Source organism: Cervus elaphus, chromosome 5, assembly GCF_910594005.1.
Source record: "Cervus elaphus chromosome 5, mCerEla1.1, whole genome shotgun sequence".
NCBI lineage: Eukaryota > Metazoa > Chordata > Mammalia > Artiodactyla > Cervidae > Cervus > Cervus elaphus.
Window position 1 is genome coordinate 32236323 of NC_057819.1, and position 18756 is coordinate 32255078.

At 40.8% G+C, this 18756-nt stretch overlaps 1 protein-coding gene across 12 annotated transcripts in view; it reads left to right on the plus strand.

Moving 5' to 3' along the window:
* RAPGEF2 (Rap guanine nucleotide exchange factor 2) overlaps positions 1–18756 on the plus strand; it is a 255991-nt gene that overhangs the window by 230700 nt on the left and 6535 nt on the right. For 5 of the 12 annotated variants that reach the window (XM_043902314.1, XM_043902315.1, XM_043902321.1 and 2 more), the window contains 11 exons: positions 2790–2947; positions 3560–3800; positions 5687–6070; positions 8141–8352; positions 8445–8568; positions 9184–9207; positions 10292–10515; positions 12116–12316; positions 16166–16318; positions 17230–17352; positions 18497–18722. In XM_043902314.1, coding sequence (XP_043758249.1) covers positions 2790–2947; positions 3560–3800; positions 5687–6070; positions 8141–8352; positions 8445–8568; positions 9184–9207; positions 10292–10515; positions 12116–12316; positions 16166–16318; positions 17230–17352; positions 18497–18722 — 2070 coding nt within the window. The remainder of the gene's footprint in view (positions 1–2789; positions 2948–3559; positions 3801–5686; positions 6071–8140; positions 8353–8444; positions 8569–9183; positions 9208–10291; positions 10516–12115; positions 12317–16165; positions 16319–17229; positions 17353–18496; positions 18723–18756) is intronic. The other 7 variants (XM_043902318.1, XM_043902319.1, XM_043902326.1 and 4 more) reach the window with 4 other exon arrangements.

The window sequence follows — 18756 nt, forward strand, 5'->3', positions numbered from 1 at the left end:
GCTAGGTGTAAAGACTCTGACTGCCAGTGCTGGAGATGCAAGATAATGCAGGTTCCATCCCTGGGTCGGGAAGATCCCCTGGAGTAGAAAATGGTACCCCACTCCAGTATTCTTGCCTGGAAATTGCAAATCTTTCCTAATAATCAGCACTTTTTATGTTTACAAAGATTTTTTTTTTTCCTAACAAAGCTTATCAAAGTAGTCAAGCAGATAAATATTCTAGATATACTGGTTTTTTGGTTTTTTTTTCCTCTCTGTCTCTTTCTCAAACATTATCAGTACCACAGAAGCTAAGGTGCCAGACGGTGGCCACCTGGCAAGGACAGGCCTGGCAGAGGGATGTGAGAAGAGGAGGGAGGATAGTAGAGGACAGTAGAGCTCAGGTCCAGTTGTTGAGTAAGTGGAGAAAGACTACTGAACCCCGAGGAAAGAGAATAAGCCAACAGATCACATAGAAAGTTAACCAAGGTCAAAAAAATCTCAGGAACAAAGAGAGTTGGAGAGGTCCAGCGGGAAGAGGCTGCGCTCAGAGGTGGACCGTTCTGAGCCTGATCTTTACTTTAACACAGTTTCAATCCAGGAGTAGTCTTGTGTCTGTGGATGGCAGAGACACAAGTCAGAGGAGAGTGTTAGATCACCGTGTTGGGTGTGACCTGTTGCTGGGAAACGGGTCTGAAGAAGGCCACCCTCGGGGAACGGCCAGAGTGTCTGACCAGTACCGACAGTGTCTGCACCAGCAGGAGCCCAGCTGACTCTGTCTTTGACCCGAGTCCACAGCAGTCGTCTCGAGTCCTGTGTGACATCTCATATTTTGGGCAGTAAAGGCTGCTTTATAAAGTTGAAAGATAAAATTCCACCAATAATGTGAATGTTTTAATGTTTCATAGGACATTAATCCTTTTTGTCTGCATATACATGCCTCTGTGCACTTAAATAGAAATATAGTTTTGTTATGAATATAGCTAAGAATTTTTTAAATTTTTATTGAAATATAGTTGATTTATAATATTTCTCAGTTTCAGGTGTACTGCAAAGTGATTCCGTTTTATATGTATATATGTTTGTGTATTCATTCTTTTTTAGGTCCTTTTCCATCATTGGTTATTATAAGAGATTGAGTATAGTTTCTTGTGCTATATACAGAGGGTCCTTGTTATCTGTTTTATATATAGTAGTGTGCATATGTTAATTCCAGACTCCTAATTTATCCCTCCCCCTCCCCTTTCTCCTTTGGTAACCATATGTTTTCTATATCTATGAGTCTATTTCTGATTTGTAAATAAGTTCATTTATATCATTTTTTTTTATATTCCACACATAAGCAATATAATAGATTTATCATTCTCTGTCAGACTTCCTTCCCTTAGTATGTTCATCTCAAGGTCCACCTATATTGCTACAAATGGCATTATTTCATCCTTTTTTATAGCTAAGAAAGGTGCCATTGTGTTTGTATACCACATCTTCTTTAGCCATTCTTCTCTTCATGGGCACTTAGGTTGTTCCCATGTCCTGGCCATTCTAAATAGTGCTGCAGTGTAAATGTAAATGGAGTGCATATGTCTTTTCAGATTAGTGTTTTCTCCAGATATATGGCCAGGAGTGGGATCTCTGGACCATGTTTACGTATGAGTTTTTAACAATTTATACTAACATCATCCCAAGTCTTGTCCTTACTTATTTGCCTTTGTGATTTCCATTTCTCTCCCAAATAAGAAGAATGCTGCTAGATTATTATTATTATTATTATTATTTGCACAGCCATTAAAAATGATATGTAGTAGGTATTATGATCAAGTTGTCATGTCTAAAAACTTAATGATGCTGCATCTTAATTTTATGACACCTTGATTCATGTCTCAACCTTAGTATGATCTTTCTCTTCATCTCAAGATACTTATAGAAATTGGTTAGAACTATAACCAGTTGCTTGTGTTCTAGTTAATTTTGTGTTTGTGCTTACTGCTTTATTCTGATGTTTTGTTTTGGAAATAGTTGGCCCTTCAAATCTAGAAATAGTTTTTATGTATTATTAAATCATGTTTCAAGAGTTATACCCAGGCTTTTATAAATGGAAGTGAGTTTGTAGCTATCGATAGTAAGCAGTACTTCTCTTGGAGCTTAAATGTAGAACTAGAAATTTTAAGTAGAAAGTTAAAAGTAAAAGTGAGTCATTGGATTTCTACTGCCTCTTCTTTGGTGCCAAGAAATGTCACCATGCACCACTACTTTTTTATGCTCCATATAATTAAGAAATAATGTCTGTGTCAGGCTTTCTTTACATTTGACTCTATCGTGATCTCATTTACCTCTCTGAAACATTGGAGGATGAAATTGGGACAGTTTGGACTTTTTTCCCTCCATTCATTTTACTCAATTTCTTCAGTTCTTAAAGATAAGATTATAAAACAACTTATCATTCTGAGGCAGAAGTCATCATTTGAGTGACTAAATGCCTTTCTTAAAATGTGCTTTTTCTTAACTCTATTTCCATGACTAACTCGGGCTTATCTTTTCTTAAATATATGTCTGTAACTCAGAAACTACTAATACTCATTATGATTCATCTAGTTAAAAAGATGAAGGTTTTAGAGAAACATGCACTTGAGTTGGATACACAAGCAGTAGTTGCTTTTGTAATTTACAATCAAATTTATTAATGATATTTGCACATTAACTGCTAGTATTCTGAAATATAGTTTATTTCTTATCTGTGTGCACTATTTATTGGTGAGCCATAACTTTTTAACTTGCTGATCATTTATTTTGTACCTTTCTTCTTGGTCCAGTGATATCGGGATTGGTCAGTCTCAAGATGATAGCATAGTAGGATTAAGGCAGACCAAGCACATCCCAACTGCACTGCCTGTCAGCGGAACCTTATCCTCCAGTAATCCTGACTTACTGCAGTCACATCATCGCATTTTAGACTTCAGTGCTACTCCTGGTGAGCACCACTCATATGATTTTGTTTTTTTATGTTTTTTTCCCCCTAATGTAATGGCAATGCTTTGTATATCTCTCTTGCTTTGGCATGGACTCTGTCAGATGCTAAAAGTTATGATAAATGTAAATTTCAAACAGTTGGAACCGGTTTTTTTATTATTATTATTACTCAGACTATTTTAGTTTGCCCACAAGCAAATGGATCTCTCAGATGTTCCCTTTCATAAAATGAAGTTAACATGGTACCCTGCAGATATTACTAGGTCATATTAAATAAAAAGTAAGAGGCATATTTTAGGTCAGCTTCCTGGATTTTTCAATATAATAAAGATGAACTTTAGATTTAAATTTTTTCCTTTCTGCTGACAACTTTAACTGCTGCTATTGTGATCAGATCTGTTTGTCTGTGGATCATTTGGTTATCCTAGGGCAAATGTGTTCATTCACTGTGCCTGTATGTTGACTGAATCCATCTTTGAAGAATTGTTGATGTAAGGGAGAGATGGAAGTTTAGCATTATCTTTTCTGAGAATTTTTTTCACATTGCTTTGTTTAATTTTATTACCATGTACTGAAATCCTGTCTACTGACATATGACTCTTCTTTCCACCAGACTTGCCAGATCAAGTGCTAAGGGTTTTCAAGGCTGACCAGCAAAGCCGCTACATCATGATCAGTAAGGACACTACGGCGAAGGAAGTGGTTGTCCAGGCCATCCGGGAGTTTGCCGTGACCGCCACCCCGGATCAGTACTCACTCTGTGAAGTCTCTGTCACGCCAGAGGGAGTGATCAAGCAAAGAAGGCTTCCGGATCAGCTGTCCAAACTTGCTGACAGAATACAGCTGAGCGGAAGGTAGACGTTATTCGTCCTGTTGGATTTCTCTGCCCCCTCTCCTCAAACCCATACCAAAGGCCTGTGAACACTTTGCAAGGGTTTTTTAAATAAGTATCCCTGAAGATTAAAAAGATTTCCCTCATTCACTGAGCATTGCCACATCACAGGGAATGCACACTGTAGATGGTTGACCCTCACAAGGATCTCTTAGGAACTTGTGCAAAACAAGGCCGCTGTGACCTGACCGTTCCTTGCTGCTCAGCGGTGCTCATGCTCCCATCAGGACTCGGGGCTGGCAGAAAGGCACACCCTTCTCCTGGGAGTTGCACATTCACAATACACCTTCCACCTTCCTGTGTCATTTGCTTCTGCCTACCTGACTTTTCTCGGAGCTTCATTTGTTTAGGTAGAGATAACTGTGACAGTGTGGTTGGCTAAAGCTGCCTATTATTGTTCACGATACTAATGAAATATCCTTCTTAACACTGGAACCAAAGCTGAGTTGCCTCAGGGCTTGGTCTTCTGCTGCCTTGTATTTGTAGGAAAACATTGTATGGGATTTTGTCAGCCTCTCAAATGGTGTTTCCATTGATATTCTCAAAGCACAAATTAGTGACAGTTGGAAAAGTCGTTATGCCTTGACTTTCGTATAATGACTAGGTTTTGCACTTTCTGAAAATCGAGTGTTTTCATAAATCACATTTTTTCTTTTTTTCTCATCATATGGAGTGTTTCATTGTATTCTTGCCTTTTGTGTTAAACATCTAAACCTGATTTAATTCATTCAGAACTTCTTTTTTCTTGCTGTCAGCTATAACTTTCTTGCTCTTCTTCACTTTCACTTTATTACCAGCCCCAACTCTGGTAGGTAGTATCCATTTTTCTCGTTATGATTTAAATATCATTGATCTGTCTATGATCATGATGGAGTTCTCCAAATCTCCACTGAGGTGCAGAGTTCTGATTCACAGTCATTGCTCAACAAAATTATAAATGGATTCACATCATGGGCTTCATGAGTAATCAAAGCTGAGAACATCTATTACTGTCAAGCCTCGAGGTCTGTGTCTTCTGTCACGTCGGCTTTGGCGAAATATGCAGAAGGCCAGTTTGACAGGACCACAATTCTCATTCTGCTTCTTCCTTTATGGGGTCTGGCTTAAGAAAGCATCTTTCTATAAAATCAGTAAAAAAAAAAAAAAAATCACAGAGTAAACATCTGCATTCTCTTTGGACAAGTTGCTGACAAAGAGAAAGGCGCACGGACCCTGAGTTTTCTCTCTACAGCTGGTGTTCATCTTTCTGAGCCCCTGTTTCTTCATCTGACAAGCAGGAGAAACACATACCCCACTTATGTGTAGGGTTTTTGTGAAAATCAGATATTTGAAAGTCAAAATCCGTCTTAGGATCGTTCTCCTCATAGCATCAAAGAGAGGGAAATGGCTTACAGGTTTCGTTGGTATTTGAATAAATAGGTGAACTTGGGTGGACCAGAAGTCACAGAGAATCCCCGGGGAACAGAGTGGTCACTCTGTGTCGGATCTCTTCCTCTTCCTTGCTTGGATCCCATTTCCTTATTTAAACCCATTATCTAAGTTCAGCTATTTTCTGTCCTTATTAGCCAACACAAAAAGAGAAAATAATCTAGAAGGAAGGGAAGAGTCGTAGGAAACAGATTACAGGTGATGCAGATGCAGTTCCGTGTGACGTGTTTGCGTCTATCAGTGGCTTCTGGGTGGCGTTCTGTGGTCTGGTGTCTGAGGAGTCACTGCGTCCTCCGTCTGCCAAGCAGAGTCCCCACATCATTCAGTGGGACGTCCTCACTGCTGTTCTGTAGACAGTGCCGTTCTTCCAGGAATGTCTTGAGATTGCTGCTCAGGCTCTGGATTCTGTGTCCCTCACAGGTATTACTTGAAAAACAACATGGAGACGGAAACCCTTTGCTCGGACGAGGATGCACAGGAGCTGCTGCGAGAGAGCCAGATCTCGCTGCTGCAGCTCAGCACCGTGGAGGTGGCCACGCAGCTCTCCATGCGCAACTTCGAGCTTTTCCGTAACATCGAGCCCACCGAGTACATCGATGACTTGTTCAAGCTCAAATCAAAAACCAGCTGTGCCAACCTGAAGACGTTCGAGGAAGTCATCAACCAGGAGACGTTTTGGGTGGCATCCGAGATTCTGCGGGAGATAAACCAGCTGAAGAGGATGAAGATCATTAAGCATTTCATCAAGATAGCTCTGCACTGTAGGGAGTGCAAGAATTTTAACTCCATGTTTGCAATCATCAGGTGAGAGCACGTTCATCATAAGAGTCGATTCGGTTTGCAGGTTAAAAAATACATATCAATCCAGGAAAGCCATACAATTGTAGGAGTGTAGTAGTTTTTTAATTACATCACATGGAATAATTCTTTTTCTCTGAATCCTAATTGTAACCCTTTATTTAAAGTCTCTTATAATGGATGGACCTAGAGCTTATCATACTAAGTAAAGTCAGACAAAGCAAGACAAATATCATATGGTATTATTTATATGTGGAACCTAAATATATATGTGTGTGTGTGTGTGTGTGTGTGTGTGTGTGTGTGTAAATGAACTTATTTACAAAACAGAATTAGACCCATAGACATACGAAATAAACTTATGGTTAGCAAATGAGAGAGAGGTGAGGGAAGGATAATTTAGGAGTTTGGTTTAAAATATATACACTATTATATATAAAATGGGCTTCCCTGATGGCTCAAACGGTAAAGAATCTGCCTGCAATGCAGGACACCTGGGTTTGATCCCTGGGTCGGGAATATCCTCTGGAGTAGGAAATGGCAAGCCATTCCACTGTTCTTGCCTGGAGAATCCTATGGACAGAGGAGCCTGGCAGGGTACATACAGTCCATGGGGTCACAGAGAGTTGGACTCAACTGAGCAATTAACATATTTAAAGTAGATAAACAACAAGGCCCTACTGTATAGCATAGGGAACTATACTCAGTATTTTGTAATAGCCTGTAACAGAAAAGAATCTGAAAAAGAACAGATATATATGTATGTGTGTGTGAGTGTATTAATAAAAAATATATATGACAAATAACTGTGCTGTACTCCTGAAACTAACACAGCATTGTAAATCAGCGGTACTTCAATTTAAAACAACCTTGTATGCTGATTTAAAGCCCAGAAAATATGTATTTGCCATTTTTTTTTTTTAGCTCTGTGACTTGGGGCAAATTATTTGAATTTCTCTGAATGTCAATTTATTTCTGTATAAAATAACAATGACCCAAAAGAGTTATCAAGTAACCTAAATGGTATAATGTGTATAGAGTTCCGTCAGTTGCACAAGGCAGATGGATGCCTAGTAAATGTTAATTTTCTTCTCCTCTAAGTGCTTAGAGGCTGGAAGCAAATACAGACTGAAACAATGAACAAAATTGATGCGGATGGTTAAATTAGTCATTTTTTCTGTCTAAGAATTTGATCATACTATTATTGTCCTTATAGCTTTTAAATTATTACCATAGGATATATATATCCTCACACATATTTTTATTGGGGTACAATTGCTTTACAGCCATTGCGTTAGTTACTTTTGTACAACAAAGTGAGTCAGCCATAAGTATACATATATCCTCCCCCTCTTGGACCTCCCTCCCCTCTTTCCCCATCCCACCCCACCTAGGTCATCACAGAGCACAGAGGTGAGCTTCCTGTGTTATATAGCAGCTTCCCACTAGCTCTCTATTTTACACATGGTAGTGTTTATTAATATATGTCGATCTTAATCTCCCAATTCATCCCCCTCCCTCTCATATCCATATACTCGTTCTCTACAATCAGCATCTCTATTCCTGCCCTAGAACTAGGCTCACCTGTACCATTTTTCTAGATTCCACATATAAGCAATAGTATATGATATTTGTTTTTCTCCTTCTGGCTTCCTTGACTCTGCACAACAGACTCTAGGTCCATCCACGTCTCTACAAATGACCCAGTGTCACAGGATATTTGTTGATCTGCTTTATCAAATGCCTGCTCGGTGCCAAGTACTTTATGTATGGAGATCAAGCAGTGAAACACAGCCCTGCCCTCGTGACACTTGACACTATAGTAGTTCTGCCTACAGTAAATAGACCAGAGGCTATAAAGGGGAAAAGAGGAGAACTCCAAGGGCCTGTCCCTGCTTGCATCTTCAGTTCTCATTACCCAGAATTATTAATAGTCCTTCGAATCCTGTACATTCCTGTGTATACACAGCATGCACGCAGAAGTGTTCTGTGTTAATAAATAAGCAATACATTCTTACCGTCCTTCAACAGGACGAGTCACTTAATTTTATACCACTTATCTTTTTTCCCTCTCAGTGGCCTAAACCTGGCGCCAGTGGCAAGACTGCGAACTACCTGGGAGAAACTTCCCAATAAATACGAAAAGCTGTTTCAAGATCTCCAAGACCTGTTTGATCCTTCCAGAAACATGGCGAAATACCGCAATGTCCTCAACAGTCAGAACCTGCAGCCTCCTATCATCCCCCTGTTCCCAGTGATCAAGAAGGATCTTACGTTCCTTCACGAAGGTGAGTATATAAGTTGGAAGGTTTCTGTCTCCACTGGTGGAAGTGTAGGATGAATGCCATGTGATTCCCTTTTCCTTCTTTACCAATTACAGGGAATGACTCCAAGGTTGACGGGCTGGTCAATTTTGAGAAGCTAAGAATGATTGCGAAAGAAATCCGTCACGTTGGCCGAATGGCCTCTGTGAACATGGACCCTGCCCTCATGTTCAGGACTCGGTGAGTGTCTCCCTCAGCAGTGTTCCTGGGGTTAGAGAAGGTTGAGCTTAGCGCTTCCTAATCAATGAGAGAAGGTTTTGAATACACCCATCTGTGGCGAGATTTATCAGGGTGTGTACAGAATCTCCATTGAGCTGTAATTCAGAATGATTGTCTGATTGCACATCTGGTACACGTTGGGCTGTCAGTGAAAACAGTTTGTCCCTCAGACACTGTTCATTGACCATGAGACACAACTATTCTTATTTTTTCAGAATGCTGATTTGCAGAGCTAAAAGGCATAATTGATAGTATGAACTAAAATATATAAATGATCCAAGTGGTATTGTCTCACTATCCACACAATGGATTGAGCTGTCAGTGTAGCCAGAAATGATGAATCCAGAGAAGGAGAGAACAAGAAGTCTTTACAACAGAATATTTACTTTTATTTGTCTTTTGAGCCAGAAAGCTATTGCTGGTCCAGTTGTGTGTGTGCGTGAGGCAATTATGCAGTTTATGGTTTGTGGGCTTCTAGTACTGCTTATCCAGAAGTCTGGTCCTTTCTTTCTGAGCTTGTGATCTCTCTGTCTCTCTCTACACCCATGCTTCAACCTCCACGGCTCTCACTTACAGGAAGAAGAAGTGGAGGAGTCTGGGGTAAGTGGTGGCGGCACGGCACACCCACACAGTTCTCATCCTGCTCATGGCATTGTGTTTTTCTTACCCGCTGTGTTTCCTGACGCTTTGCATTTTTGCATTTTTTTTTTCTTAACCCTCTTGCTCTAGCAGAATTTCAGTTGGCAAACTGACTTCAAGTTTAATCTACTGGGGCTTTTGCTTTTGAGGTCATGACCCATGAGAGCTGTGAAATGATTGATGACTGTTCTGGGGAACCATAGGCCAGGCCTTACTCCTGAGCTTTCAAAAAGATTTAATTTTAATACAATTTGTGTGTTTTGAAATGAGAAAAGTCTAACCTGGGATGAGGGGAGAAAGGATGTTAGAAGGGAAAATTGTGCAATTTACATACTGTTGCACAGATTTTTGTGAAGTGAATCTATGTAATACAGAAGGTGCCCCTACATGTTAAAACTAAATTTTTTACAGCTCAACTAACTACTGTTTTCATTCTATAAACCAGTCCTTTTCAAAAATAATTCTTAACAACTCATATGCTAGTTCCTGTACATGTGTTTTTACATTTGCATGACCATTTTATTAACAAATTGACCATATTACTCGAAAAACTCACTACACTTAACCCAAGCAATAAGAAAACAATTGTGAACATGTGGGTAAATTTCTTTAAATCTATATAAGACATCCCCTTTAGGAGAAGTAAATTTAATGTCACTGTTAATTATTGTAACTGTGTATTCTTGCATGAGCTTTTATATATAATAATTATTAATTGCTGGCTTCTACAAGAGAACTGCCTTGGATGCTTTTAGAGGCAAAAAAGTAGAATTTTTAGTTCGAACAGAACAAGTACCAAACATGTATGTATACCTATAGTGTATGGAGAATTCTTTTTAATTTGAAAAAAATCATTTTAACCTATATATTATGTGTTAATCTATATGAACATGATATGATTCTGTATTCCTTTGTGACAGTTTACTTACCAGAATGAGGCATATGGCCTCTTGAACTAGACTGTTAGAGAAGTCTTGGCACATTTCCTGTGGGTATGGTGACCCCGTGCTGGAGCGAGCTGTATCTCTGCCTTTTCATCTTCCAGGTCGCTCAGCCAGGGTAGTACAAACGCAACCGTGCTAGACGTTGCTCAGACAGGTGGGCATAAAAAGCGGGTGCGTCGTAGCTCCTTTCTTAATGCCAAAAAGCTATACGAAGATGCCCAGATGGCTCGCAAAGTGAAGCAGTACCTGTCCAATCTGGAGCTCGAGATGGATGAGGAAAGTCTTCAGACGCTATCCCTGCAGTGTGAGCCGGCCACCAACACACGTGAGTTTCTCCTTAAAGTGGCTGCAGGTCCGGCTGGAATGCAGATAGGTTTCCTGTGCCAGCACGGCAGGGCAGGGTGCAGGGGCACATAGCATCCTGAGACACGCTAGCCTTTCCTGTAATTACAGCACACAGCGCAGTCCTGGGCTTGGGCTCGTGTCCACTGGGGTTAGCGTGGAGACCACGACACCACAGACTACTTCAGGGTGACTGACTTATTTGGTTTCATCCCAGGGCCATCAGGGTGCAGGCAAGGGACGCATGGGCGGATGCAGCTCCCATTCCCATGCCTTGTTTTCTCACAAAGATACCTGCAAAGTGATGGGCAGCCTGGGAGGGGCAGAGACCGAGGTGTGCTAGCTGCCCCTTACCCCTTAGCCTGGAAAGCACCCAGCAGTCAGTTCAGCTACCACATGAGGCAGGAATTCTGCTCCACAGGGAACCACACCTCAGCCTAGTGCATAGATCTGCCCTGGTCAGAAATGGGGGCTGCTTTCTTTCTCTTGGCATTTGTATTTGTAAGACGGAGGCATTTTCCATTTGGGACACTTTGGGATCTTTTAGGGCTGCCCTGGTAGCTCAGTGATAAAGAATCCACCTGTCAGTGCAGGAGACACAGGTTCGATGTGTAGGTTGGGAAGATCCCCTGGTGGAGGAAATGGTTACCCACTCCAGTAATCTTGCCTGGAGAATCCCATGGACAGAGGAGCCTGGTGGACTGCAGTCCCTGAGGTCACAAAGAGTCAGACACAACTTAGCAACTAAACCACAGTGGGCAAGTTTGAAGATACCTTCTACAGAGTTTAAATGTTAGATAATTGAGGAGATTCAGGTTATTATATTAGTAAATTTACCCAGGTACCATGTATCATGGTGAAGAGCTTGTCCCTGGCAGTCAGATTGGTCTGAATTAAAATCCTGTTTGTTCCTTGTCCTAACAATGTCACCGTAGGTAGGTTGTTTAAGCTCCTTTATGTGTAAAATGGAGGAAGTCAAATATGTCATTGAGTTGTCTTGAATATTAATACACTTTAAATACAGCATGTGATTGCCCTGTTAAACTGGCTTGCCTTCTATCTGCCGTGGAATCATACACTCAGCATAATACTCAAGCAGTATTGAGTGCTGTTAGCAACATAGATCATTCTAACCCATAGGAGAGAGAATTTGGTAGTAAAAAGATTGTAGCTAATATTATCTGTTAACTGAAAACATATCATGGAATTTGGGGTACCATTTTAGGAAAATAATTTCTAACAATTTTCCTTTTACGGTTTTATAATATATTTGGGTTTTTTATAGACATACTTATAGCATATTAAACGATCCACACTTTTTTTTTAATGTGGTACTTAATAGTATAATCATCTTTTGAGATGGCTAGCTTCATAAAGTGAATCTTGTCCTGTTGTGCTTTTTTTTCTGTAACAAACATTCTCCCCCTGCCCTTGTTTCTATCCTTTTTATGGGGAACAGGAAAAAAGATACACATTTCTGTATTCTAACTGCAGAAAGCGCTGATGCAGTTCTATAATTATCTCACATGTGGCCACTAACCTCTTCAACTTTGTGTTCTATTTTCAAACCAAACAATTACCAGTGCCTAAGAATCCCAGTGACAAAAAGCCTGTCAAGTCGGAGACCTCCCCAGTGGCCCCGAGAGCGGGGCTGCAGCCGAAAGCGCAGCCGCAGCCGCCGCCGCCGCCGCCGCCGCACAAACTCAACCAGGGACTGCAGGTTCCCGCCGTGTCCCTCTACCCTTCACGGAAGAAAGTTCCCGTAAAGGACCTCCCACCTTTCGGTAGGTGACTCCGTTCACACCTCCCCCTCCCCCACTTATTTATTTTGTTAAAAGTATTGTGAATTACAAAGTTGGGTTAATTACTGCGGTCAGTTAATCTTCAACAAAGGAGTCAATATGCATTAGGGAAAAGACAGTCTCTTCAAGTGGTGCTAGGAAAGCTGGACAGCCCCATGTAAATCAGTGAGGTTGGAACATGCCCTCTCACCATACACAAAAATAACCTCAAAATGGCTTTTGAGTTTAACTCAAAACATAAGACCTTTATGTTTAACTTTAACATAAGACCTATAGTCGTAAAACTCCTACAAGAGATCATAAGCAAAAACATTCTCTGACACAGATCATAGCAACGTCTTCTTAGGTCAGTGTCCCAAGGCAGTAGAAACAAAACCAAAAATAAACAAATGAGGCCTAATCAAACTTACAAGCTTTCGGCCGGCAAAGGAAGCCATAAACAAAATGAAAAGACAACTGACAGAATGGGAGAAGATATTTGCAAACAATGTGATGGACAAGGGCTTAATTTCCAAACAACTCAAACTCTATACAAACAACTCAAACAACTCGACCACAAAAAGGCAAACAACCCACACACCCTTTTGGCACTGTTCATTCCCCACCTGCTTCTGGGACTCAGGAACAGTGCTTATTTTGGGTATCGTCATCTGACACACCTGAGTTTTCCCTGATTGGCCCCTCTCTTAATAAGACATTAAGACCATGAAGTTAAACTTTACTTTTGCCAGTGGGAAGGACTGTTCTTATAGAGCATCTCATTCAGTCATGCTCATTTGTCATAGCGATGGGGGCAGTGACAGGACATGAGGCTTTTACTCATTTAACTTTTAACAAGTACAGAAGCTGCTTTGCCCATATACCATATTTAAACTAGTTTAACCTTATGATCAGTGAGTTGCTGGAATTTAGGCAGAATATTTCTAAGTGAAATGATTTGTCTGGAGGCGTAACTCTCATTTGTTGAATCATCGATTCTGTAACTTGGGAGGAAAACAGCTCCAGTTAAAGGAGCTTCATCTTTCCTATTAAAAGTAAAGTATGGACTACTTTAGTCCTTTTATGTAAATGGAACAAAATTATTTTTCATAAAATGTTCTAGTTCATTTTTCTATCTGTATAAATATATATATGTGTGTGTCTGTGTGACAGGAAACAATAAAAGGAAAGAAATTTTAAAAAACAACTGGCAGCAAAGAGTTGACTCTTGATAGAGTAGGGTACTGGTAACTGGGATAGTTCCCGGCGAGCTGCAGGCTGTCCACGCGTCGAGCGGGGAGTCCTCGATGCTCGATGTGCCCTGTCATGAGTACTCTGTCACTGGCTCCTTCCTCCTGATCAGCAGGTGTCCCATTTGTTGAATTGGGGAAGAGTGAAATATCTCCCCTTTATGGGACGTTTTCCTCTTCGAAATATTTGTGTTGCTACCTCTATCACAAATAAACTGAATTAATGTTCCTTTGCCCACTGTGTTGTTTTTTTAATGTAATTTTATTTATTTTTTGGCTGCACTGTGTGGCATGTGGGATATAGTTCCCCCACCAGGGATGGAAACCAAGCCCCCTGCGGTAGTTGTGCAGCATCTTAACCACTGGACCTCCAGGGAAGTCCCTCCACTTCCCTGTTCTGAATATTCTTGTACTCCTAAGTCCCCTGCAAGCCAACCTCTATTGCCTCTTTTCTGCTTCTTATATGGACATAGCCTGTTATTCCACATGGAGGCACATCTAATGGAGAGTCATCCCCCTGTTTCCCAAGGAGACTTTCTCCAATATTTTTAGGCCTATTTGAATTTATGAGCTTTAGGAATATGGATGAAATAGTCATGTGTCTTCTTAAGAGAGTTTAACAAACATTTAAAGTCACATGATATAAAATATTAACTTGGAGTTGCTGAGCTCACCCAGCACCCCCATTCATGAACTAAGTTTTATTCTGAATACTTCCTACAATTTTTTTAAAATATTTTTTTTTTTTTGGATATGGACCATTTTTTAAAGTCTTTAGTGAATTTGTTGCAATATTGCTTCTGTTTTATGTTTTGGTGTTTTGGCCATGAGGCAGGTAGGATATTAGCTCCATGACCAGAGACCAACCTTGCAACCCCTGCATTGGAAGGCTATGTCTTAACCACTGGACTGCCAGGGAAGTCCCCCTTCCTGCATTTTTTATTTTAATGTCCTTGTCATCAAAGTACTTTCAAAGTGGAACAGAGTTTTATAAGGCATAGCATCTTCACATCCATCTACATTGTTCAAAGGCAGCACTTTTTCATTCTGTGTGTGATGCTGTCTGGGAATTTTTCTTTTCCAAATTAAAGCTGTTCATTCATGTAGCTTTAGTGTAACTAGTGTTTTCATGTATCCTGTATGTATTATTATTTGTATGTGTAATTAAAAGGTTGCTTGAAAAATGATTTTTAAAAGATTGTATTGAAAAGTAGTATCAGACACGTGAGGTGAAATGAAGGATTAAATCTTGGTTAAATTTCATTGCCTCCTTTTTTAATGGATTCTGTTAAGTCTGAGAACATCAAAACTAACATAAGGACTTCCCTGGTGGTCCAGTGGTAAAGAATCTGCCTTCCAATGCAAGGGCTGAGGATTTGATTCCTGGTCAAGGAACTAAGAGCCCATATACTGCAGGGCAACTAAGCCTGCATACCACAACTGAGACCCAAGCTGACAAAAATAAATATTTAAGGACTTCCTGGTTGTCCAGTGGTTAAGAATCCTCCTGCCAATGTAGGGGGCACAGGTTTGATCCCTTACCTGGGAAGATTCTACATGCCTTGGAGCAGTTAAGCCTGGATGCCCCAACTGTTGAGTCTGTGCTCTAGAACCTGGGAGCTGCAACTACTGAAGCCCATGCGTCCTAGAGCTCATATTCTACGATAAGAGAGGCCACCACACCACAACTAGAGAGTACTCCCTGCTCACCTCAGCTCGAGAAAGCCCATGCACAGCAATGAAGACCCAGCACAGCCAAAAAATAAAAATAAAAGCTAATATTAATTGAGGTAGTTTCAGCCTCTAATGCCTCCCCTTAGGTCTTTTTGTTGTTCAAAATATGGTAATTGGAAGTGCCTCATAATAATGCTACAGACTTAGTAAAAATCTCTTCATGTGACTTCCTCATATCTAAAATAGTTTTTAGGGGAAAAATCACCTGAAAGTAGCACATGGAATCCTTCTTCTTCTGCCTTACATCCTCCTGCTTGATCCTGCACTTGGTGCTCGATGGCTCCCCCCGGACACCTCCTCCCTCAACTTCTGGTTCCTGGCACTTGCAGGGTCCCCTCCTGCTGCTGCTCCTTCATCTGCTTATTGATCAGATATTACTGTGGAATTCCTTAATGCTCCTTCAGTCTCTTTCCTGCCACTTCCTTTTGCCTCTTGGCTCAATCCTTTCCTGCTATCACTCCCACTTGCCAAGCGCTAGCTTTTCCAACACCAAAATACCTCTTTCCAACCCAAACTTGAGTTCTGATAAATATTCTGAGCTGCACCGCTTTCATCCTAACTTAAAGTATTTCTAGATTGTCTTTTTTTTTTTTCTTCATTGCTGCCCAACATATTGCTGAATAATGTGGTGGCCAAGAGTCAGAACCTGGCGTGGAATTCCGGAAGCAGCCTCTCTCGTCCCCGCAGGCGTCAGAGCTGCACTGTGGTCCCTGGTGCCTCCTGTGCGGTGCCTCTGTTTACCCGGGGAGAGCACCCAGCCCTCTGAGACTGCAGACAGCCGGCAACAGAACAGAATATTAAGTCTTAGCACAGAAAGGTGTTTGGGTTCTTCCGGTTATTCTGCACATTGAAGTTCTTTCTCTTACAGGCATCAACTCTCCACAAGCTTTAAAGAAAATTCTTTCTTTGTCTGAAGAAGGAAGCCTGGAGCGCCACAGGAGGCCAGCAGAAGACACAATATCCAACACGTCTTCCCAGCTCTCCTCTCCGCCCACCTCCCCACAGAGCTCCCCACGGAAAGGTGACTGGGTGACTTATGTTCTCCTTCCTGGTGACCTGTTCTTTGAGCCGTGATAAATTCCAGTTAGAGATTCCATCATTTCTGACCAATACAGTCACTTAAAATGACCTTGGGAATTCCCTCACCGTCCGGTAGTCAGGACACCGAACTTCTGCTGCTGAGGCGAGGTTCCATCCCTGTTTAGGAAACTAAGGTTCCTCAAGCCCACAGGGTGCAATCAGGAAAACAAAAGCAACCTGATGTGTAACACCCAATGGATTTTTTTCTCCTCAGTTTATAAATTTTGAAGAATTTCGGTATTCTTTATTATTATAACTATAAATAGCATTAAGCTTATGTAACTATATAAAATTCAATTTTAGTAATGTTATACTTTTTATTACTCACTTTTTACTGATTATAAGTGTGGGAATAATTCTTTTTATACTAACAGTTCTAACTAAATATGATTATATAGCATTAATTATGAAGTACGGCTATAAAAATATAAGAAAAACTAATATATTCCTGATTTATTTTTTCATTGTATTAACACGGGTCTTGATTATCCTTTTTGTTGCTATCTTATCTTATTTTTAAAGAGATTACATTTCAGGCACTCAGGCTCTCCTTCCTTCCAATATTAATGCTTTCTTATCTTAAAATACTAGGTAGTTCTCTGCTGCCTAACCTCAGAATTACTTCCACCGCCTACCCTTTCACTGAATGGGCCTAAGTCCATAATAAACGGCCAGACTGTTCTCGCTAGACAAGGCCAAAGAGATTAATCCATTGTGAGATTTTACTGTACAACAAATACTGCTCCTGCTTGGCTTCCTAGCTTTTTTGGACATCTGTGCATTTTTTGTGGTCTGTAGTCTGTAGTCTGTGTTCAATGGGTGTGTCTGAACTCTCCTCTCATCCATTGTTAGGTGGCAGTGGCAGTCAGCGGAGATCTTTTGGCTCCGGGCAGTTGGATTTAACCAGCTCCTCCTCTTCTCTTGGAAGTGAGAACAGTAACAAGAATAACAGTGCACCACGGACCTATGGGATAGGTGGGGTTTACAACCCAGGACCAGGGGGAAGGACAGGCGTCGTCTCATTAGCTGAGGAAAACGGAACAGTCCCTCCCTCCACGTGTGCAGGGCACCACCTGAGTGACGGTTTTCTCAGGTGTTTTTTCGGCAGACTGTTCAGGAAATCTTGTCTGTCAGAACCCGTAGTGTGGTTTATAAAAGACATTTCATAGATGGACTCATTAAATCATATCAAGACCTGTGCAACCTTTAAAAAATAAATCAGGAATTCATAATTTACTGAAACAATGAGAAAATTCTCTTTAGAGAGTAATTAGCAACATTTAGGTGTTCTAGATTTCATTTTTTTTTAATTAGGTGGCATTGAAAATTTTGCATTGTACACGTATAATCATATAAAATCAGTATTTTAAGTAGCATTAGCTTCTTAGTAATGTTAAAATAGAAACGAGTACTGAGAAGGAAGATTTGGATTTTTTGTTGTTGTTAAAAATGTCAAGACAAGCCTCTCTTTCGTTGTGACTTTCAGAATTGTTTTTAGCAACAAAGGAGAGTTAAGGGTCCTTCATACCAGAAAATGGGCATTTGTTTAGACATAGTGATGGTCCAGGGAGAAAGTGGAGATTTTGTACATTGTATCCTTCAAAACAGTTGGCTTTTATGTGATTTATTCAGTACATTATTAATGTTGAAAAATCAAACAGTAAAAACCCAAAGATAGCTTCTTCAGTTCCTATATGTCCACTTTTAATGTGGATATTCCCAATGGAGTTATTCTCTGCCATAAAGTTCTAAAAAAAAATAAGGCAAAATTGCTCAATTTTCAGGTTGAGGAAAAAAAAACATACTTCTAAATATGATCCTAGTCATTCTTCATAGTTTCATTTGTATAGACAGGTGTAGTATAATTTATATTTAAGAGAGCTCAGATGAGTCGGGTCATGCCATGATCTCTGCATTAGTTCCTGGCTCATATAACGGCATTTTCTTTTTTCCTCTCTAAACTTTCATTAAACATGCTAAAATTCATTTTGAGTAAAAGTTTGTGATATCTCAGTTCACAAGTAGAGTGTTTAGTCCCCACTTCTGTGGTGGCTTCTGTAGCCTGCATTGTGGACGCTATGAACCCGCAGCATCTAAGGACTGGTGTGTCCCCACGCAGGCTACACTTTGGCTCCGAGTGGCACCGTGGATAACTTCTCAGATTCCGGCCACAGCGAAATCTCCTCGAGATCCAGTATCGTCAGCAACTCCTCCTTCGATTCATTGCCCGTCTCGCTGCCTGACGAGCGGCGCCAGAGGCCGTCGGTCAGCATCGTGGAGACCAGCCTGGCCTCGGGCCGGCTGGAGAGGCGGCCGGCGGTGGAGCCTGACCAGTACAGCCTGGGGTAGGGGCTCCTCTCCTCCACACACGCACTGCTG